Raw genomic sequence first — 23341 nt, 5'->3', positions numbered from 1 at the left:
AACCACACCGGCGACTTGGACATGGGTCATTACACAGCGTGCTGCCGCAGCACTATGACCAGGAGCTGGCACGTGTTCGATGATGCCAATGTGGAGAGCATCGATGATTTTGTTGTTCAGTCCCCAAACGCATACATCCTTTTCTACTCGCGAGAACAGTACAACAGGCCGCGCATACCGTGTGTGCGACTTCATACACGTTAGCAACATTTCACCTCCATAACAATTTAATATAAAACGCAAATAACGTTGGAATGTGCTTACATTTAATGTTCTGTTCAATATTTGACTGGAATCGCCATAGACATATACAAATTCATATAAAAGATGGTTATGTGAAGAGCACACTTGATATTACTAAATAAACGTGAGGATGAAATATGTCAGACATGTCATAAACTAAACATAGACTTGTTCCTTACTTTGGTGTGTTTTGGTGAGTGGGATATTTCCTGCCTAGTACTTGAACTTCTGTCTGCTCAATGAGACATGTCTAAACGCCCCCTCCCTCCCTTACTTCATGGGCAAAAGTGTGGAGGACGGAAACGTCAACCAACACCCGGCAGACAACAAGGTCGCACTCAACTTTTCAGACACGACACTTGAGTTTGTTAGCTGTTCAGTGTAACAACAGTAAGAAGTACACACACTCTGAGTGCAAAACTATCTTCGTCACCGATTTTCAATAGATTGTATGCCTTTATTTTTTAGCATTTAGACTATTAACCTAGAAATAACAAATATTATAAGACGCTTTACAGTTTGGTCAGACGGTTTCTGGTTTGGCTTCATTTTTAGTCTAACCATTTACCAAGCCTGGCTTAACTCAAGCACTCCCCCTACTGATAAAAAGCAGTAAAGCAATCATTATGTTTCACTTTCCTTTATTTTAACAATTGGATTAATAGATACATTTAAATGTTTGAGGTTAATATGTCAATGGTAATGGAGAAAAAAAATAACCAGATAATTCAAGAAATCAAATGAAACCCTTACATAAAACAGAAATATAATTCCATGCTTCATGCTAAAAGTCCCGTGGGACTCGTATACATTTCTCTTTGAACTTTTATCGATGACCAAATGGATTCTAATGGAGGACTTGTGCTTCCTGCTCACTGAACTGACCACACTGCCAGACGTCTGGCTCCACGGCACGCTTATCTCCAGGAAGAGGAAGTCTCCACTGCCACTAAGTTAAACCACTAAAGTGACTGACCTGTGAGTGATTAAGGCTGAATGACTGGTGACTCACGGTGTGCTGGGAGCTCCAGAGTCCATATGAACTTCCTGTGTCCCAATGTCCCATTGAAACTCAGGGGGAGATAGCTAGTGTCATCTATGTGGGAAGACTGCTGCTGGAGCCCAGCTAGATTAGGGGACCCAGTACACTGATTCGACACAAGCAGTGCACAACCTTCTACAAACAAGGCCCATCCTGGTGGGGTCGGTTTCTCCAGCAGTCGGTTTGATGTCTGCCTCTCACAGTAGTTATGCACTGTTTATGTAGGTGAACCTGAGGCTATAACCTGTTTATGTAGGTGAAACAGAGGTTATAACCTGTTTATGTAGGTGAACCTGAGGCTATAACCTGTTTATGTAGGTGAAACAGAGGTTATAACCTGTTTATGTAGGTGAACCTGAGGCTATAACCTGTTTATGTAGGTGAAACTGAGGTTATAACCTGCTCATGATGGTGAAGTACCGGGAGCACTGTCTGTGTATGAACAAAGTATGAAGAACCCAAAAGCCGAACAGATGTAGTACTTCAAAGACATGAAAATTCTGTTCTCTCATTATCCACAACTCTCAAATCCACAACTGGGGTTGACAATGTTTTAACTGTCGAGTTAGATTAAGATGAATTGCAAGTATTTTACCTTCTAAGATTACTGTTCTATATATGCAAAAGATTTATATGAAAAGATTAAGTTGAAAAACGTGGCAGTTATCTTACTGCGTTTACCAAAGCACAAAAAAAACACAACTGGCGTTTGCCATAATGCAACCAATCTGCTGCAGATTTGATGATCTTCTCGTTGCTAGTGATGTTAATGCTCTAGTTACTGCGCCTTGGGAAAGGCTGTGGGCATTACTGACTCTTTACTGTGTAACTGTACACTGTTACACTGGTGTGGCCTGTGCATGGAGTACACAGATGACTGTGGGGCATCATGAGTGCTTCCAGTAGGAGCGTGGCACTGCACCAGCTGCCAAGACATGACAGAACTCTCTGATGGATACTTCATAGTAGCAGCTGTTTTTGCGGTTCATTTTCCTCTGGGTAAGCTAAATGATTTTGCTCACAATATTATTATTATATAATTGTGTTTCATCACATTACAGGTTCAAAGAAAGAAATAGTGCATCTAAACAACCTAATATGATGGCAGTGTTTTCAGACAGGATGTCATGGAATGGTACAACTCAAATACAGTGGCTCAGAAAAAAAGAAAAATCACATTGTACCCAAATTTGTGTTTGATTTCATGCCTCTAAGACTGCCCTTATAAGAGAAAGCTTGATGGGAAAGATTTCTGACTTGGCTTTGGAAGCCAACAGCAGACAGTTAGGTTATGAGAGGCTACAACTTCTCCTAACAGATTTGGTCACTTCATAAATAAATAAACAACTCTCCCTTGGTTATATGTACATGTTAAATGTGCAAGGTTTGCAACTAGTATGTACATAGGTAATTCTACTGCTTTTAAAATCTCAATGGTGGTATATTCACAGAAAAGGGAAGCTTAAGGTAAGTAAATGCAAAAAAAGGCCATCACACATTGAAACTGAGAAGAGAGTCGAGTTAGAGCGCTGAATTGAGGTCTCAGCACCAGCGGACGAAAGCCCCGCGCAACACTTAGTTTAAGCTTCTGCAGGCAGACTAAGCGCTATGAACACTGGTCTTTAGACCACTCCTGGTGCATAAGTGAAAAGTCCTCCTTCATCCTCCTCAACTACCGTTACGGTTACTGTGTTCTAAATAGATGAACGCTCAGCATCTACACAGCTGATCCTCTACGAGCTGCGGCACCTCCACACGGCAGCTTCCCCCTCTGTCTCTTCCATGCCGCCTCAATGCACACCAGGGCCGCGGGGGAGGGCTCCCCTGGTCAAGGCGCCGGTCATCCTCACCAGTAGCAGCGCTGCTAACATGCATTTAAAATCACCCGTCTCCTCCGTTGTCTTCCACTTCAAAGGGCCGCTGACCTCTCACTCCTCACAGGGAGGAGTAGAAGAGGATGTAGGCGGCCGACGACTTGATGGAGGAGCTGGAGATTTCCGCCACCTCGTGGTCGTCGAACTTGAACCAGCGCTGCTTGGGGTTGTTCCTGCAGTAGGCTGTGTAGTGGCCGCCGTCAAGCCCTCCGTAGTGGTTCTGTGTGAGGAGAGGAGGAGAGGAGGGATGGAGAAACCGAGTTGAAGTGGAGCAGGTACCCAGTGTCAGTGGACACAGCCATGGTTGACAAGAAAAGGTGTTGTTGATAATACAACCCCGCCTATTTAAAAACCTGGAATAACTGCCATTTTTAAAGTGTTATCAATGTACGAAAAATTCACCAAATCTGCAACCTTAACTCTTTTAATCTTCCAAATGTGCTGAACGGGTAAACTAATAAGCAATGTTAAAAGGGTCTCAAAGGTTTAATAGGCTTGTAACAGGGATGACTTGTTAGTGATGGGAAATTCGATTCACTTAGAAGATTCATAGTCCTTTGAGTGAATCACTAAAAAGATTCGAATCTTTTGAGTCCTTTGAATCTGAATCAGTAGAAATGTTGTCGCTGAATGAGCCCAGCAGCCCACTCCCTAGTGCCTAATACGCACGCTCACAGCAAACCACTGTAATGCAGTTTTGAAGATATCCAGGGGAAATATGCAAGCACACACACACACACACACACACACACACACACACACGCAATAAGCCTAGATACATTGAACAAATTGTAACATGATAGGCTTGGCTGGTTAGGCAGCTTATCAGAATTAAATAGGCTATGTAATTTCGGAAATTCTGAATAGATAGCCTACTTATTTGTTATTCTTACTTAATTTAATAATTGAATTGTCATGTTTACAATAAACAAATTTCAAGAAAATTGGTTCAGACGAGTTACAGTCGATTTTGACTGAAAGAAGTCATCAAATGATTTAAGTCAGGTTATCTACCTTACCTTACACGTTAAACACGGCCTGAAAGTAGCGTTAATGTTGTTACAAACGTAGAAAATTAATCTGACGACGGGCCTGCTTGCTGTATCAATCAATTGAGGTTGGGTGAAAGACTTACTCAAAGGACTCAGGTGAAATGGGTCGGACGCGTAAGCTATCCGGTTGGGTGAAAGACTAACTCAAAGGATTCAGGCGAAATGGGTCGGACTCGTATCCGGCTGGGTGAAAGACTAACTCAAAAGACTCAGGGGAAATGGGTCGGACTCGTATCCTGTTGAGTGAAAGACTTACTCAAATGACTCAGGTGAAATGGGTCGGACTCGTATCCGGTTGAGTGAAAGACTAACTCAAAGGACTCATATTGAATGGGTCGGATATATTTCAATATTAAAAATAATGCAAACATCGGAGATGTCGCCAACGTTACTATTAGTCTCAGATAGCAGTCACGTTGGCGACATCTCCGATGTTTGCATCCTTTTTAATTTCATCTGAGTCCTTTGAGTTAGTCTTTCACCCAGCCGGATATGAGTCCGACCCATTTCACCTGAATCCTTTGAGTTAGTCTTTCACTCGACCGGATACGAGTCCGACCCATTTCCCCTGAGTCTTTTGAGTTAGTCTTTCACCCAGCCGGATACGAGTCCGACCCATTTCACCCGAATCCTTTGAGTTAGTCTTTCACTCAACCGGATACGAATCCGACCCATGAATTCGCTCAGTTTATGGATCTGGATCTGTGTACAGCTCTGTCTACAGGAAGTTCGGATTCAACCACGCAGCTGGCAGCTCCGGGTCCATACCAATAGCTATGCTTAATCTAAGTTCCTATGCGGATGAAAAACGGATATGTTAATGTTGTTATAGACCTACAGTTTGATGACATTCGTGCATTGTTTTAATAATGTCGTCCATAGCAGCCAGAACCGAAAGATTCGGGTTAATTGAGACCACGGACTCGTGACTCATGGGTGAATGTAAGGATTCGGATCTTTGAATCCGATTGACTCAGATTCAACCACCACTACTGCTTGTTGAAAGACTTACAGACACGCCAAACAGGTTGTATCCCTTCTGGCTGGGCTTGGGGCCGATGACGTACTGCGCCAGGTCCAGACTCTCCAGAGGAAAGTCCACTGTGGTCTGCAGCTTCTGCTTCCATCTGCCCTCGTATGAAAACCTGAAGCACACACAGAACACAAGCATTAATGTGAATGTAAATGTACTTCAACAAGCTGGGTGCTGCCTTGGTCCACACAGGGACAATCATGAAGCCTCTGATACCTTTGAAAATGTAACATGTCTGAAGATGCTAGTTATATGTGTTATGTGTCGTTTTATTTATAAGACACAATCTCTCCTGTTTTTTTTTTTAACAAACATGTGATCCTTACCGGTCCTCATACAGGTATTGATTGTTTTAATATTCGTATGCATTTTTTAAAAATGGTGCATTACCCACGCAGACACTGACTGACTAAAAGTTTGCTTGCGTAAACATTTGTTGGTCCCCCAGCACACACACAGAAGATCTCCTGACTGGGTGTAGTGAGGATAGACTCATTCAATTTAAAGTAATAATACTAATATACTTTCTGTTGTTGATATCACATGTTATTGATAGTCTAACTCATAGCTCAGTTTAAATTAATTTAACAGTGCATTTTGAAGTACACACTGTTCCACAGAAAACTCTCTATTGTCTGATGGCTTTGCTCCCATTGAAAACTCAAGAGACATATTTCCAACATGAGTGCCCAGTTTTTTAAAGACTCTTTGCATCTGCTAGTTAACACACAATCTCCTGTTATGCTGTTAAACTGCATCTCATAAATATGGGCTATATTGGCACATTTGCTGGCTGGCTGGACTTAAGCCACAACAACTCTCCACCACTTGTAAAACCTAGGATATTTAAGCCTTCTAGAACAATACTGATAACACTGGAATCACTGTAGATTCAAGTACTTGTACTATAGAGTGAACTGACGCTCTTTGAAGGGATGACTTTCTGTTTGGAATGTGCAGATATGACTGTGCACATTTCCATGTGGTGGCTGTCAGATCTTACCTTTTCAAGTGCACGAGCAGGATGGGCGGAACCTTCCAGATCTCCAGCTTCTTGGTGGAATCTCTGTGGGCTTTGCAGTGTCTGCAGAACACTTTGTTTTCATTCGTCAGCCGCTCCTCTTTAGAGAACAGCTTCAGGCATTCCTTTAATATGTGAAAAAAATAAATCAAAACTGAGGGAGAAGCATCCAATACATCTCTATTTGTATGTGTGTCCTTAAGTGAAGGAATGTGGGTGTGTGGGCGTACGTCTTGCCTTACCTGTAGAGAGCACTTGTTGGGAGAGGCCAGGGGCAGGGAGAGGTACATAAAGGCCTCAAAGGTGCGAGATTTGCGATGACATGTCAGGCACTGGACGGTGGACTTGAACTGACCCTGGAAGAGTGACACGATGATGGAGGCGTTCAGCAGCTTGTGCTTGCCCCAGGCCAGATCGGCCGCGTTGGGGTCGTCCAGGTGGTCGTTGGGCTCCTCCTTGTAGCGCTTGCGGTTGTCCGCCTGAGAGAGAAGGGCACAAGGCCCCCGTGAGTGTTTGAAAAAAACAGTGACAACCTAGCTGTGACTGTGTAGGCATTCTTAAAAAAAGAAAAACGTCCATTACTCAGCAATGGAACACCTATTCTTCTTTAATCACATACAAGTTGACCAATGATTCATTCCTCCATCTCCCCGCTGCTCCATCAACATCCATCCCATCCACTCAACCTTTAACCATCACAGTCTCATTCCGTGTTCATGCAGCGTTCCAAAGTCCAAACCCCAGGTAACAATCAAGGCCAAGACCTTAAGCACTTCAGTGCGTGCTTCTATTCTATAGAGAGGACATGTCCATGAACAGGTGATGGAACTGCACACATTTCACATGACCAGGAGGTATGCTGCCATGAGATGGAGCACAGACCATGGGGCTTTCAGACAATACTGTCCATCTGGCACACGGTACAGTGGGTGGAGAGAGAGAGGGGGGGGGGGGGGGGTATATATCAAGCGCACACAAGGTGGAATGCATCAGACATCACCAGAGCATTGTGAATGTCTATGCCAAGCTGATGTTCAGATAAACCTGCACTCCCCATCATTCACAATGGTTTAGTAAGGGCCCATGTACAGCAGGCTTATACCAGTAAGACCATGGTCTCTGGATGCTTCACAGTTCTGCACTTAATAGATATGATTGGAATAGAAGCGGAAGCATGAGCAGGGCCTCAAAACGAGACTTAACACGACAAGGCTGCTGCTTCACTGGTCACTGCTTCTTTGTCTATATCTCTTTCCATAGCTTGGCGCCCATACATCTGAAGCATGGCGGTTTGGAATGGGGCAGGGCTGGGGTTCATGAGTGGCACAGGTCTCTGAATTGGACAGCGACTCAGACAGATGTGATTGATGTGGACTGGACACAGCAACGCAACACACTCGAGAGGGGACAGGAGCACGGAAACAAGGCTACTTACTCTCTACGTTTGCCATCACAACACAAGAAAACAAACAGGAAAAGACACAAATGAGACGTCCATAATACACACAGTCAGTTCATGACCATTCAAAACCAGCAAAACATGAACTGCAGCTTCAGGGCTGTAGCTAAAACTAGGTGTGATTCTGAAGAAACATGTTTTGGCTGTGTTGAACTCTAAAAGGTTCACACTGCTGACTGCCAGATCCTCTAATAGCAGCACACTGATCAGCAGTGTAATGTCATGGTGGAGAGACTTAAAGGATGAAGTACAGCTTCACAATACAATCACCCTAGCATGAAACTGTGGGCTTGAATATTTTCCCTTTCAGGCTTCTAATCTGAAGTATCTCCTCAAGACAAGCTACATTATCTACACTATCGTTAAATCTACAAACATTAGATTTTCTCCTTTCATAGTGATCCAGAGATCTTGAAATATGTACAGAGCAGACCAGTCACATCATGTATCCATCTGTATATCTACTTGTCTCATTTAATGGCCAATTACTTTTTTAATGCAAGCGCATGTCTGCTTGCGGTGTGTGTGTGTGTGTGTGTGTGTGTGTGTAGATGAAGGGTCTGTCCCTACTCTGTTGAGGTGTGCGGTGTGTGTGTGTGTGTGTGTGTAGATGAAGGGTCTGTCCCTACTCTGTTGAGGTGTGCGGTGTGTGTGTGTGTGTGTGTGTAGATGAAGGGTCTGTCCCTACTCTGTTGAGGTCCTCGTGGAGGCCGTCCATGAGGAAGAGCAGCAGCTCCTGAGAGTCCTGCTGCTCGTATCCGGAGAACTGATCATTGATCTTGCCAATGGTGATCTTGAAGTCCTTGGGAGTGAGGCACTTATACTGGCCTGACCACAGCGCTTTCATGATCACGCCAAACTCTTCAGCCACCTCCCCCTTGTGGCCCAGGATGTTGGCTCTGTTGGCAGAAACATGAACATGAACATGAACAAAGAAGAAAGTAAGAGACACAAACCTTTAATGTTACAGTGCAGCTTTAAGCTATACTTCTGACTTATGCGTAGCTACATTCGTCACAGCTCACACTCTAAATGTAGAACACTTAACTTAATTAAATACATTTGATCAATTAGGTGCAAACTCAATATTGCATCAGCAATGTGATTTTTAACCAAAATCTCAACAATTAAGTGATGGAAGCCTACCGGTTGATGTCTTCCTGGTAGCGGTCCTTGTTGAAGTAATCTGCCATGACTGGTGTGTTACACAGACACTGCAGGATGGAGTTCATGTAGCAGGTGTTCCCCATGTTCCTCAGGCCTGTCAGAGCCGGCCCCAGGCCTCCGAATGTGGGGTTCAGACTACGGATCTTGGCTGCTGACGGTCTTGAAATTTCAACCTTCGCATATGTGCTAGCAGTTATAGGCCTAGATGTAATGGAAAATGTCAAAACAAAAAATGCTTAGTTTACCTCTGTGTTTTCTGGTCACTGTAACCTAACTGTAGTTACACTGAGTAGTTGTATACAGTTGCATATCTATGACCATAGTTGCATCTCTTGCAAATTACACACCACTTACAAATAAGGATTCGTCGGCCTACAAATGAAAACATTATATCAACAACAGTAACTCCAATAAAATATGGGAGCCATGACAATCATGGCAACTATGGGGGATGTACAAAATGCACATGCACTCTCTCTCTTCCACATCCGCTATGCCACATACTTTGTCTCTCTGTTGATGGTGGGTGTGGGGGTGGGCTTCTTCTGGCCCTCGTCACGCAGGTCCTGGGTGATGTCCGGAGATGAGTAGGAGCGCTTGAGCTTGGACTGCTCAGGGTCACGCTCCACCTCGGGGGGCTTTGACGGCTTCTGCTTGGGGGTGGAGGGGGGTGTCTGGGGCACGCTCACCTCAGGGGGGTACAGGTGCACCCGGTTGGTCGGGGAGTGGTAGTACCGGTACGTACCAGTCACTGTGTCCAGAAACTAGACCAGGAAAAAAAAAAGCAAGTGAGAAGGGGGCACCTAATGCCTCAAACTGCCTTCAGTTTTACAGGAAGGCGTATACAAAGTAAAGATAACTCTGTTGTAAAAAATGGTGTCAATGTGGCCCTCTTACCTTCATCCAGCCATCTGGCATACCTGGAACACTTCGTCCCATCTCCTCACTGCGTGCTCTTGTTAGAGGCTCCCGCTGTGGTGCGGAGAGAAATACCGCTTTCACAACAGCCACAATAAAACAAAATCACAACAACAACAACAACAACCGCATCTTTCTCCATTGTGGATGGATCCGATCTCTTTAAATCAAGGCCACAATGCAGAATGGGTCCTGTGAGCTCTACAAGCGTTCACTAGGCTTGTCCATTTCTGTTTGTCATTTAATGATCACCTCCAAAGAGGGGTTGAAATAAACTTGGAATTTTGTAATGGACATTCAGTGTCCGTCATGTCAGAGGGCAGTGGAGGCTGCCAATGCAAAAGAAGCATGCCATGCTCAACAACCTGGTAAGGAGCCGATATACCTTTGGTTTGTCAAGGGCCTCAGCCATGCTATCGTTTAATATCCTCCCGTTAGCAAACGCACTACTACGCTTCAGTGGTGCCTGAGTTGAGACAGGAAAGAACTGATATCATTTGGCTTTGTTTGGATGCAGTTATGCATGGATAATGTGAGGTGGTATGCAATTCGCCTCTAAGTTTGTGGACTTGCTGGGGAAGTGGCTGTTATTGATGTGAGGAGCGTGTGTTATTGAAGAGTCGCAATAATGACTGTGGTGTGGATCATTTCAGAGTGACTTTTTTTTTTAGAAATTGCTAACTTATATGTGTGCATGATTTCATGTGACACTGAAAGTCATTTGGCAATTGTCAAATCAATGAAAATGCTTATCTGATCGTCTTTAATAATTTGAGAGGTGCTAAACCATAACCAAGCTTGATGAGCGTTTCTACACTATAACTTAACTGAACGTTAACTAAAATGAGCAAAAGTAGTCAGTTAAAGACTAAGGTTTTCCTTTATGTATATTCACAGCTGTAAAATATTCCTAAATGATCAACACTAATCCCTCTATAGGACAGTGAGAAGCATTTGTGAGCTTGATGCGTAATTAGACCTACCTTGATCTCACTGACGATGTTGTTGGGCATGGGGGAGTCCAGGGAGACGCTTTTAGGCTGTGCTTCTCCATGCTGGGTCCTCTGCCCTCGTTTCATCCTCTCCTCTCGCACTTGATCCTCCTCTTCAGCCTTCTGCCGCTCCAGCCTGCCCCGCTCCTGTTGCCTCTTCTTCTCCTCCTCCTCCTCCTCCTCTTCCTCTGGCCTCTTTTTCTCCCCTTCCTCTTTCTCCTGCCTCTCCTCCTTGGCACGGCGCTCCTTCTCCTCCTGCTCCTCCTCGTGGGACCGCTGGGCCTGCCTGCGCTGCTCCATCTCCCAGCGTGCCTTCTCACTCACGCCGGCGGCCTCGGCGTGGATCTGGCTGCGCTCCTCCTCCGACAGCTGGCCACCGGATTCAAAGAATGGCTTCACTGTGCGGTCCGGCCTCACCGGGCCGTTCTGAGGCGGCTGAGAGTCCTTGGTTTGGGGCTCGTTGGGTCTGGTGCCATCCGAGATTTTGACCGAGGGCTTTTTACTGCGATCAATCTGTGGCAGGGGTCAAGATGTAACATGTCAAAAAAGCATCCGCATGACCTCAAGTCAAAACACAACATCAACAATAGTGTTGGTGAGTTACACACCGAGATGTGAAAACCGGTGTTTTTTTTTCATAAACATTAAACATTTGTACAATTGTACATATCTGGAGACAGGTAAAGGTAAATGTATACAGTTCTATAAGATAAAGTGACTTGTGAAAGATTTACACTGAGGCATCGGAACACACCTTCAGCAGTTGATAAGAAGTAATAGTTTGTAAGCCTTGAATACACTCATCACTCAGTGAAACACATCTTTCACCTAGCAGAACAAGTCAACACACATCGTGGTCAAAGTCTTTACCTGAGGAATTGGTTTAACCGTTACTCCAGTCTGAGACGGGGTAGCTTTGTTGGTCCTCTCGGCTGCCGTAGGAGCAGGCCCATCGAGGACACCGGGGGCCACAGTGGAGAGCTCTGGAGCTGCTGGCTCGTGTAGAGGGCCCTCATCCGCTGCTCTCCCGTTCACCTGCACCATGGGCTCAGGCTCAGGGGCCGCTGCTGGTTTGGGTTCCTCCAGGGAGGGGTAGCTGAAGTTCACTGTGGGTACAGTCACAGCAAATTTGTATGGCTGGTTTGTAAAGGCCAGCTTAGATAACATGATATTCTACTATTGACTGAACTCCTGTGCCTCCGTCTAGCAAATCGCTAAATAATAACTAGAGGCCTCTAAGTTTGGCAGGCTGTCCTGGGTTGTCAACCAGCTCTGGACATGGGGATGGGGGTATTGGCGGTGTAATGAATGAATATACAGTGTAAAACATTTGCCTGTGTCAGACACACATCAGAATCAGAATCAGAATCAGAATCATGTTTATTGGCCAAGTACATTTTCATACACAAGGAATTTGTTGTGGTGTTTAGTTGCTCTCAATGTACTTTAACTGAAAATGTGCAATATATCACAACAGTTTAGGATCAAATAAATAAATATAATGTAATATAAATATAATAATAAATATAATACATTTTCAAGTGTTCATTAAGGTGACGACAAGGGGAAAAAAACTGTTCCTGTGTCTGGTGGTTTTGGTGTGCAGGGATCTGTAGCGCCTGCCAGAGGGGAGGAGCTGAAACAGATTATGTCCAGGGTGTGAGGGGTCTGCAATAATTTTCCCTGCCCGTTTCCTGGCTCTGGTGGTGTACAGGTCCTGGATGGTGGGCAGGTCGGCACCGATGATGATTTCTGCTGATCTGACTGTCCGTTGTAGTCTGTTCCTGTCCAGTTTAGTGGCCGATCCAAACCAGACAGTGATAGATGAGCAGAGAACAGACTCAATGACTGCAGTGTAAAACTGGATCAGCAGCTCCTGAGGCAGGTTGTACTTCCTGAGCTGGCGCAGGAAGAACATCCGCTGCTGGGCCTTTTTGGTGACCGATCTAATGTTTGGCTCCCACTTCAGGTTCTGGGAGATTGTGGAACCCAGAAACCTGAAGGATTCCACGGCAGACACAGTGCAGTTCAGTATGGTGAGGGGGGGCAGTGATGGGGGGTTCCTCCTGAAGTCCACTATCATTTCAACAGTTTTGAGCGAGTTCAACTCCAGGTTGTAGCGACTGCACCACAGGGCGAGCTGTTCAACTTCCCTCCGGTATGCAGACTCATCTCCATCTCGGATGAGGCCGATGATTGTAGTGTCGTCTGCAAATTTCAGGAGCTGAACAGCCGGGTCTCCTGAGGTGCAGTCATTTGTGTACAGGGAAAAGAGCAGCGGGGAGAGCACGCAACCCTGGGGAGCACCAGTGCTGACTGTCCTGGTACTGGATGTTATTTCTCCCAGCCTTACCTGCTGCTTCCTGTCTGTCAGGAAGTTCGTTATCCACTGACAGGTGGAGGCGGGCACAGTGAGCTGGGTGAGTTTGGTGAGGAGGGCTTCCGGCATGATGGTGTTGAAAGCCGAGCTGAAGTCCACAAACAGCATCCTAGCATACGTCCCTGGGGAGTCGAGGTGTTGTAGGATGTAGTGCAGTCCCATGTTTACTGCATCTTCAACTGACCTATTAGCCCGGTAGGCGAACTGGAGAGGGTCCAGCAGGGGGCCTGTGATGACCTTCAGGTGGGACAACACCAGTCTCTCAAAGGACTTCATGACCACAGACGTCAGAGCGACCGGCCTGTAGTCATTCAGGCCAGTGATGGAGGGTTTCTTGGGAACCGGAATGATGGTGGAGCGTTTGAAGCAGGACGGGACTTCACTCAGCTCGAGAGATCTGTTGAAGATCCGTGTGAAGATGGGGGCCAGCTGGTCAGCGCAGACTTTCAGACAGGAGGGTGACACACCGTCTGGGCCTGGAGCCTTCCTGATCTTCTGTTTCTGAAAGAGCTGACACACATCTTCTTCACTGACCGTCAGTGCCGGGGTGGAGTTAGGAGGGAGGGGGGAGGTGATGGCAGGGGGTGCAGATAGTTGGATAAAGTCTGAGTTAGAGCGGGGAGTGGATGTAGGGTGATCAAACCTGCAGTAAAACTCATTCAGATCGTCAGCTAGTTGAGGGTTCACTGCAGTGTGGGGGGACTGTTTCCTATAGTTGGTGATGTCCTGCAGGCCTCTCCACACTGACGCAGGATCGTTGGATGAGAACCTGATTTTAAGCTTTTCAGAGTAGCTCCTCTTTGCTGCCCTGATCTCCTTTGTCAGTGTGTTCCTGGCCTGGTTGTAAAGGATCCTGTCCCCACTCCTGTAGGCCTCCTCTTTGGCCTTCCGAAGCTGTCTGAGCTTTGCTGTAAACCACGGTTTATTATTGCTGAAGGTGCGGAAAGTTTTGGTGGGTACACACATGTCCTCACAAAAACTGATGTAAGATGTCACAGTGTCAGTAAGTTCGTCCAGATCTTTAGATGTAGCCTCAAAAACACTCCAGTCAGTGCAGTCAAAGCAGGCCTGTAGCTCCAGTTTTGACTCGTTGGTCCATTTTTTCACTGTCTTGACTACAGGCTTTGCAGATTTTAATTTCTGCCTGTAGGTTGGGAGCAGATGGACCAGGCAGTGATCAGAGAGTCCCAAAGCTGCACGGGGAACAGAGTGATATGTGTTCTTTAAAACTGTATAGCAGTGGTCCAGTGTGTTTTTGTCTCTGGTCGGGCACTTAATCTGCTGCCTATATTTTGGCAGTTCGTTGCTGAGGTTTGCTTTATTAAAATCCCCAAGGATAATGAGAAGGGAGTCTGGATATTTTCTCTCCATGGTGATTATCTGGTCAGCCAGGTGCTGTAGCGCCTCGCTAACGCAGGCCTGAGGTGGAATGTAGACACCGACCAGAATGAAGGAGGAAAACTCACGCGGAGAATAAAACGGTCTGCAGTTGATGGAGATAGTCTCTAGGTGTGGAGTGCATATTATCCTTAATACTGTGACATCTGTACACCAACCTTCGTTAATGTAGAAGCAGATTCCGCCTCCCCTAATTTTCCCCGTTAATTGTTTCACACGGTCTGCACGGTAGAGTTGGAAGCCCGGCAGGTGTAGAATGCTGTCAGGGGTGGACTCACCAAGCCAGGTTTCAGTAAAACACAGGGCAGCAGAACGTGAAAAATCCTTGTTAATCCTATTTAAGAGCAGCAGTTCATCCATTTTGTTGGACAGAGAGCGGACATTCGCCAGATGTAACGATGGAAGCGGTGTACGGAACCCCCGCTGTCGCAGTTTAACCAGCGCTCCAGCGCGCTTCCCTCGCCTGCGTCTCATCCAAACTCCACAGGGTGCTGCTGCTCCTCCGATCAGAATCTCTGAAAAGGATTCCGGATGTATAAAGACAGGTGAAAAAGTTCGTGGACTGGACCGTCGGATATTCAATAGGTCTTCCCTGGTGAAAGTGATAGAAGACGGAGTAATGAAAACCGCATTTGTTTTCATCTCCATGGTAACACCCGAAACCGGCACCATTGTAGCCATTGACAGTGCTCCTCCGACCAAAACAATCTTTTAAAACAATAGTTTGTAAGTGTGTGAACACCGGAAAAATGTTTGTAAAGTGGACTAACGAGCATACAGTAGTTCTTCCCTGGTTAAAGTGTCAGGAACGGGAAAACTGAAGACACAATTTAAACAAAACAGAAAAATTACAAGAGAGCGATACACCGAGGCTGCCATCCGAGGCGCCGTCTAATGCTGATGCCGTCTAATGCATGCCAGAGGGTTTTCATGATGTCATAGATAAAGACCATAGTTACACATCCATGTCTCGCCAACATGTGCTTCATGTCCAGGTTGATAGGCCTGTTTCTATTCAACAACATAGATACCACTGATATGCAAACATTAGAAACTCATTATAGCCAGAGAAGTCTTAGCCTATAGCCTGCACTCTTATTACATGTCTGATGTCTGTTCAGATCTGATGGCATTAATTGATGAAACCCATCAATAGATTCCATCTCTGCAAGGAAGTTGAAAGAGCTTTAAGGAATAGCAAGCCAACTGGCCAACAGCCAATAAAACTCTCCAGCTCTTAAAGCAGGACGTGGTCAAATATAGAGTCTACTGTCATTTCTCTCTATTTGACAACGTCCTGCTTCCAGAGCTGAAAAGTATATATATACATATATATATATATATATATATATATATATATATATATATATATTTGCAGGGTTTCCTTCCCTGTTCACAAAACTAAACAGCACATAGCCTAGACAGCTACCTTCCACAGTATTTAAACAACATAATGTGGCCCATTCACTTTCATAATTAAACAATGTTGTGTTGCACTTACGCTGTGGGATGGCACTGGAGGCCTGCTGTCTTGGTGGCTTGACTTTAGCATTGGTGGTGTACATGGGGTAGAAGAGCAGCCAGCTCTCATAGCCACCCTCCAGCACCATGGGCTCGCTGCGGAGAATGGTGGTGCTGTCCCACTGTGGAGACACAGACATGGCCATTGTAGTAATACCACATGCACCGTTCCCATGTGCTCTAGGCTCTCAAAATCTACAGCCTCTACCACTGTACCGGTATTGCACTAGTCATGACATACAGAGTAATTTATGTAGATCCAAAAAAAAAAAACATTGTGCTCTAACAACATATATTCCATGTACGGAGTGGTGCTGCGTGCATAGGTCACAAAAGTGTATTACCTTGAAAAGGGCATCTTTCAGGCTCTGCAGTGTGGTCCCCAGTTTGAGGTCTGAGACACAGCTGGACCAGTCTAGCAGAACCACATAATCCACAAAACCTCTACGCTTCCACAACTCCTTTGAGGCCTCTGGAAGCTTCACCTCAATCTGGTTTACAGTTATCCTACAAATGTGATTGTGACATTCATATTTATATACTCTTTAACAGTCCAAATGGTCAGCACTATATGCAAATGACAACATGCAAATGTATCTGAATAGGGGTATTGTGAGGGACTCGGCTGTGGAGAGTTCACTGTAGGTCCTGACAATTCTAAAAAAAAAATATTTCGGTGGTGGTGTATAATAATTCAGCCAAATAGTAGAGCAGGTCAACCCTTGTTATCTTGGCATGGCTATATCAATACTGTGGCCAACTCAGTTTGGACTGTTCTGGATCATGGAAGGGTGATGAGCTCTTACCCCGGAGAGACGGCCTCCTCTGGGACACTGATGTAGCTCTGGGCTGGAACTTGAATTTGCGACTCTTCAAAGTCCCTCTGGCTCCTGGCATCCATAACGATGACACTGAGGCTCTGGTCAACCATCATGCGATAGAGCTTCTCAGCAGTGATCCCTCCCATTGGCACAGCAGCTGATGAGGGAAAGGGTCCCAAGAAACCATAACCTGAACTACTGTAATTCAATGGGTCTCAACGTGTGGCCAGACATTATAGGAATGTATGTTTGGAGTCACTTTGTTAAAGTGCAGGTTGCACCAAAATTCCCCACAAACAAGGCTAGCTTTCAAAAGAACGCGTATAGCAACTGATATAACACAGCTTTTGAAAATGACATTGTTTTATTTTCAGTAACAGAAAGTTCAAGCTTTGTGAGCCACCCTTATCAATCATTTCACATGTCTTCCACACCTACAACACTCATACAGATACACACACACACAGCTCTTGACACTTACCTTTAGATGGTACATTTTTGGAGTCCTTCTGTTCCCCTTTCACCTGCATTGGACAATTAAGGTTATTAAGGTTAGGTATGACCTGAGTTTTATTAGGTAGCTATTTGTTCTTGAGCTAGCTGTAGTGTGTAGTGTGTTTATGATCAAAAAGCTGAAGCCAACATAAATCATAACTTTCAGTCAATTTCAGTCCAAAATTACTTGTGAGTACTGACTCACTAATCACTTCTTGTGTTGGTCGAGCTCAAGGTAACAATAAAAGATGAATTATACTAAAATCAACCTCTAAACTCCCCTATCAAAATACACATAGATAAATGGGTCCATTGAGAACATATTTCCCGCAGGAAAGGAAATAGAAAATGTGGCCTGCTCTGTCGACATATGATTTCATAACATGTATCTGATGATCAAATGTGATGATCTAGGTCGTACCTTCCTATTGTCTTTGTTCGAGACATTTGTCACTTTTGATACAGATCGTTCCTCGTCCTTTTCTTGCTTTTCCTTTTTTCGTCTCTTCTCCTCTTGTTTCTCCCTCTCCTCAAGTTGTTTGCGTACTTCAACTTCCTCATATCTGATAACAGGTTTACAGAACAATGTATTTAAAAAAAACATTGCATGAATCTTTTGAGAAACTAAGGAGTTCCAATGTTAACGAGATGTGACTGACCGGAGCTTTAGACTGACTGATAGTTTCTCGGCTTCCTCAATGGCTTTTTTAAAGCTGGATGGTCCTAGCATTGACAAGTAATAATCCTTAAGAGAAAGACGAAGAGAAAAAAGTAAGTTAAACCTGTCAGGTTACTGTGAATTACAGGATATACTGCTTTTATTATAATAAATTAAAATATTTGCCAACAACATTAAACAATAAAAGCTAAAGTTAAACCTCAGTCTTTAGGGTTTGTTGTACCTGTTGCTGTTTGAAGTCGGGTCTCTTCTTAATCACATCATAAACTGTCAGGTACCTCATGTACAAAACATAGGCCTTTTCTTCATCTCTGTCAAGTCGACACTCCTCTGCAGCTTTGAACATCTTACAGGCACTCTGAACATAACTAAAACCAAATGCACAGTTAAATTCTCACTATAATTTCCATGATGTTATTTAAGATCACAGACTTGATTTCTGGAAGAATTTTATTCTACACATGGAAGGGATATAATACTCCTGAGCATCATGTTAGTCTTTACTGTGGTGTTCATGCGTAAACTGGTAATGAACTGCTTCTGAGACATAACTTCTCAAATAAACATTTTTTACCAGGTTTACCCAGTCTTTGTATTTTATGCTAACAAAGGTAAGGTAAGCTCTGCTTTTGTGACATTGTTTCTAAAGCAAACAAAGGTGGACTAGGTCTTACTGCCTTGTGCTGGTTTTGTCCGGCTTGAATTCTGATTTCTTGTTCAGTTCACCCAGAGACGTTGACAGGTAGAGCTCTTTCGCCCCCGTGGAAACAGCAGGCATCTTGGCGGATAAATTGAGCTTAACATTCACCTGCAGAAGCCGATGCTCTCACATGCTCGTCATAAATGTCATGCCTTGAAAGAGGGACATCAAAAGACCGTTAGTTGGTCTATAATAGAACATCCATTCTCTCAATGTCAAAAATTAGAACCTGGTATCAAAGTTCATGACAAGTTGTTGTTGTTGTTTCAGCCAACTGGCCGACCCATACCATGCATGCTAAAGTGATTACAAACATGTTGACAAACCAACAAGACAAATAAGAAACACATAAAATTCACCTTTCTGCTGCTGGGTTCTGAATATGAGATAACGTTTACATATCTAACATTATAAGCTAGCTAGCTCTAAACAAGTGTCAACGGCTAACCCGTTAGAGAAATGGTAGTTTAGCAATCTAGCTATGATAGCCAGCTAGTAAAATAGCTGGGAAGCTCCTGAATCCGTTATAACTTTATTCCCAAATAGTATGTTCAAAAACGCGTGCTGTCAACGCAGCATCTAAGAAGGTAGTCTTGTAACATAAATAAATCCTCAACAAATATGTAAAGCTGTATAAAACGTTTGTGGTGAAGAAGAATATCGACCCAGGAAGTACAGTACCTTGGAGCATTTGCTTATTGGCTAGCCGAACATGCTAGCTCGTTACATGACAAGGTTCCTGTTTTGAAAATCTAGTAACGTTAGACAGCTAATTGGATAATAACCAAAAACAGCACACTCAGTCTGAAACAACCACACGCGTGAATAGACAAACATACGAAAAAAAGCAACTACACCACGGCAAAGTAACTGTCCTACCTCGAGATTTATTTTGCTACTCCAACAGTTGATTCCCGGAACAGTTCCCGTAGCCTTCACTCCAGAGGGGCGTGAGATGTTTAACTTGGATAAGCTTGACAGTGCGCTGCAGAACACGTTACACACACGGCAATATCAGAAATTGTAAATGAGGAACATATTGTTGGTGACAGAACGCAACTGCCACAAAACACTACAGGGTTAAATGTGACATTTACATTAAGTCGTATGTAACTTTGACATTTAAACTTCCACGCGTTTTGATAAATGTAGGTTTAATCAAACGAGCTAGCCAAATGTTAATCGAAATGATAAATTGCAACTGGAGGTGTGGAATTACATCCATTGTGCGACCAGTAAATCAAATAGAAACTAACGTTACTGTTAATCGCTGTGGCAGAGATTGGCGTAATCATCATGAAGAAAACAGCCTTAATGACATCATGGGGTGTAAGGTGCATCTACAATTTCTGATATTGCCGTGTTGTAAAACATTTGTCTTTTATTCTTGTTTTTGCAATTTTGTTGGTATGTTATGTGTTTTATGTCCTATGCACAAACCACACCAAGTTCATTGCCTGTATGTGTAAATATATTTGGCCATTAAAAATCATTCTGATTCTGATGAACCATAAGTTATGGGCATGTACTCCAGCTAGTATCATTAGCATTGGTGTTCTGTATCACTCCGCACAGACAATATTTGCTACACGTTTATGGGTTTTTTTAACCGTTAAAGTAAAATGTACTGCCACATAATCAGACACCATAAGAACCAGTTATTACAGGCAAAGTGGATAATATTAAATCCTGAGTAATGTGATAAAGGTCTCAGAATGCCTAATGTAATTTGAAACATGGTTATGGTATACATCCGCACGAAGAACGGGCACTTTTCCCGCAGTTAAAAATTGAGCGCCGAGAGGCCGTCTGAAAAGAACTACACAAGCTGAGTTACGGGGCCTTCATTTTTCCCAACAATAACTTTAAGAAAATAACGCAAGGTAAGACTTGAAAATGATCAACATGTTAGGCAATAAGAATCTTTTCCAGGTCAGAGTCGGGGTGTTTTATGTTGCCCCACCGGATGTGGAAGTTGGTGTGTCGGTGTCTTTGCTGGTAAAAAATATTCCACTTCCCCCGGAACCTCGATCATTCTAACGATTTCCTGTTTATTACATTAACTTGGCAGATATCATGCATTCGTGCATAAGAAGTTACTCGAAGTAAATGTAGTCGTTTTCTGTTCCTCTGGCGGATAAATGCTATTATCCTAAGCAAAAGAAAATGGTGGACAGACAGGCTCTTGCTGTAAAGCGCAAATCAACAATGGGTTGCGCAGTGTCGCGAACGCTATGTAACTTGTGGTAGCTAATATAGCTAGCTTTTGCTATTTAACAAAAGCTGAAATGCTGCTAGCCATCTGACGGAAACGAAACAAAGGGCAGAATTGTTTTGAAAAGTCGGCGAATCACGTGTTGGTTTACTTAATTTTGACTGAAACAAAGACAAAAATAAAATAAAAAACTGCCTGATTTTGGCGGCCTCATTAGACAACGCTGTGGCAAATGGCATACGCACACGATATTTGGTTGCCAGTGAAGCCACTTTGAGAGTCATTTAACTGCAGTAGTCATCTCATCCAACCTGCATATTTTCATCAATGAACGTGGTATTAATCACAGTAGTTTCCGTCACAATTTAAAGGGAATTTGTCACACCTGGTTAGCCCAGGCTACTGCAACACCAAATACAAGTCTTGATTTATTAGTTATATTAGGCCTACAATGAACAGAAACTATGTTATAGTGAACAATAAAGATCATCCATCATCCATTATTTGAAAAGGATGTCTCTTTATATTTTTTGGGTTGTAATTATACAGGTAACCTACCCTTTTATACCCATTCATTGAGTATGAGTGACCATACTAACGTGGAATTCAGATTATGGGAGCTAATTTACATGCCTCTTTAGAGCGTGGATTTATGTTCGCTATACACTGGCTTTGCAAAATCACAGGCCGATTTGGGCGTTGAGTTAGGGTATGAAGTTGTTTTCTGATTCTATTTGGGTTTGTGTAAAATCATTGGAAAGATAAGTCCCTTCCCACCAGGATCACATGACCACTTAATTTACTGCAGTCTGTTTCAGAAATGCACGGGGAATTGAGAATAATTATCAGAAATAGAGAATGTAATCACATAGTTCGTAAAAAATCATAAAGGATGTGCTTATTTCCTAAAAGAATAAATCAAAGTTAAAAGCCATTGCATTTAACATTAATAACATAAAACATATTTGTAATGGGTATAGAAGGGTTCCAAAGCATGAGTCTGTGACATAATTACAGTGCATGAAATGCCCTGTATTGTTATTCCTAGGCTTCTTCTTCTTCTTATTCTTGTTACCTTTTTCTGCGATTAATTCAGCCCGAACCACTTAACGTAGAAACTTCATTCAAACTTTGTCGCGTAGGTCTTGTAAACGACACTTATGCTATGTATTTTTCACTTTTCTAAACTTTATACTTTTTAAGATATTAAAGAAAAACGAATATAAATTTCTCCCATTGACTTACATTGGGCCATTATGACATCATAATAGGGTCTTTAAACTGGCTTGCACCTGTGCTTTACTCTGCGAAAGACCGTAACTTCAAGTTTCTAAGGCAAAAGACCGTAACTTCAAGTTTGGTCAAAAATGAGTTTTTGACGTATTTTTAAAATATCAGCAGTAATTAAACAAATGTACTGATATTAAATGTACTACTAACATGCCATTATCAAATTAAAGCCAGTGACATCAGTATTTTGGTTGATTTCACGATGTATAGGCTACCGACAATTAGCATACCAAGCTAGGTAGCATTACCATTAGAATTGCATGGCAGATATGCTAAGCTATCGGGCTATTCCCCCACCCAGTGCCTGTGGCTAGTCCGAAAAAGGTGCATCTAAATCAGGTAACTTCGCTTGGCGAGCGGGGGCATGTGGAGGGGGAAAATGGGCCTCATTCTCTATCGTTCTCTCTCTCTCTCTCTCTCTCTCTCTCTCTCACACACACACACACACACACACACACACACACACACACACACACACCCCAATGGACTGACATAGATGTTTTATGTGTTTCATGTGACAATTCAAGTTCATTGTTTTATGTGCTTAATGTGATAATTCAATGGTGTGTGTGTGTGTGTGTGTGTGTGTGTGTGTGATAATCATTGTATTGGTAATTGTGATAAATGAAATAGTATTACTACTGATTAATTAATAGGGTCATTATTCCATTGTTATCATACCACTGAGCTTTAACATAGAAGTTACTGCCTTCTGCCTTAGTATGCTTCACTGACACCTGTGCCAAATCCAAAGAACCTCTTCTCTCTCTGTCCCTCTCAATTTAACTGTAACTAGGAACATTAAGACACCATCCATTCTCTATTTTTTTTTCTCTCCATCTCTCCATCTTTCTCTCTGTCAACTTTCTCTCACACTCAATCTCTCTTCTTCACTCCATTTTTATCTCCTTTTTTCAATATTTTCACTCTCTCTTTATCTCTTCATCCAGAGCCACTCTTGTTCACTCTTCTTTCCTTCTTCCACTCTTCTTTCCTTTCTTATTTTCTTCTTCCATTTTTCTTTCCTTCTTCCACTCTTCT

General features: G+C 43.5%; 1 protein-coding gene across 2 annotated transcripts; it reads right to left on the bottom strand.

Annotated features, from left to right (window-relative positions):
• Positions 1-932: 932 nt before the first annotated feature.
• On the bottom strand, positions 933-19734 carry usp8 (ubiquitin specific peptidase 8). 2 transcript variants are annotated; one of them, XM_080844102.1, is made up of 20 exons: positions 19675-19734; positions 18770-18947; positions 18319-18463; positions 18076-18161; positions 17838-17979; positions 17403-17445; positions 16907-17078; positions 16445-16607; positions 16081-16222; positions 11672-11907; positions 10793-11314; positions 10195-10275; positions 9789-9863; positions 9396-9655; positions 8871-9092; positions 8413-8623; positions 6508-6744; positions 6248-6390; positions 5224-5356; positions 933-3379 (listed from the first exon to the last, which is right to left on the bottom strand). In XM_080844102.1, exons 2-20 carry the CDS (start codon positions 18871-18873, stop codon positions 3221-3223), a joined length of 3276 nt encoding a protein of 1091 aa, XP_080700228.1. In that variant the 5' UTR covers positions 18874-18947; positions 19675-19734; the 3' UTR covers positions 933-3220. The 2 variants fall into 2 exon arrangements, with proteins under 2 accessions (XP_080700228.1, XP_080700229.1); XM_080844103.1 differs by lacking the exon at positions 10195-10275.
• Positions 19735-23341: the final 3607 nt, after the last annotated feature.

This window comes from Sprattus sprattus, assembly GCF_963457725.1.
Source record: "Sprattus sprattus genome assembly, chromosome: 8".
NCBI lineage: Eukaryota > Metazoa > Chordata > Actinopteri > Clupeiformes > Clupeidae > Sprattus > Sprattus sprattus.
Note: the sequence above shows the minus strand (reverse complement) of the source record. Positions and strands in the feature narration are given on the sequence as shown.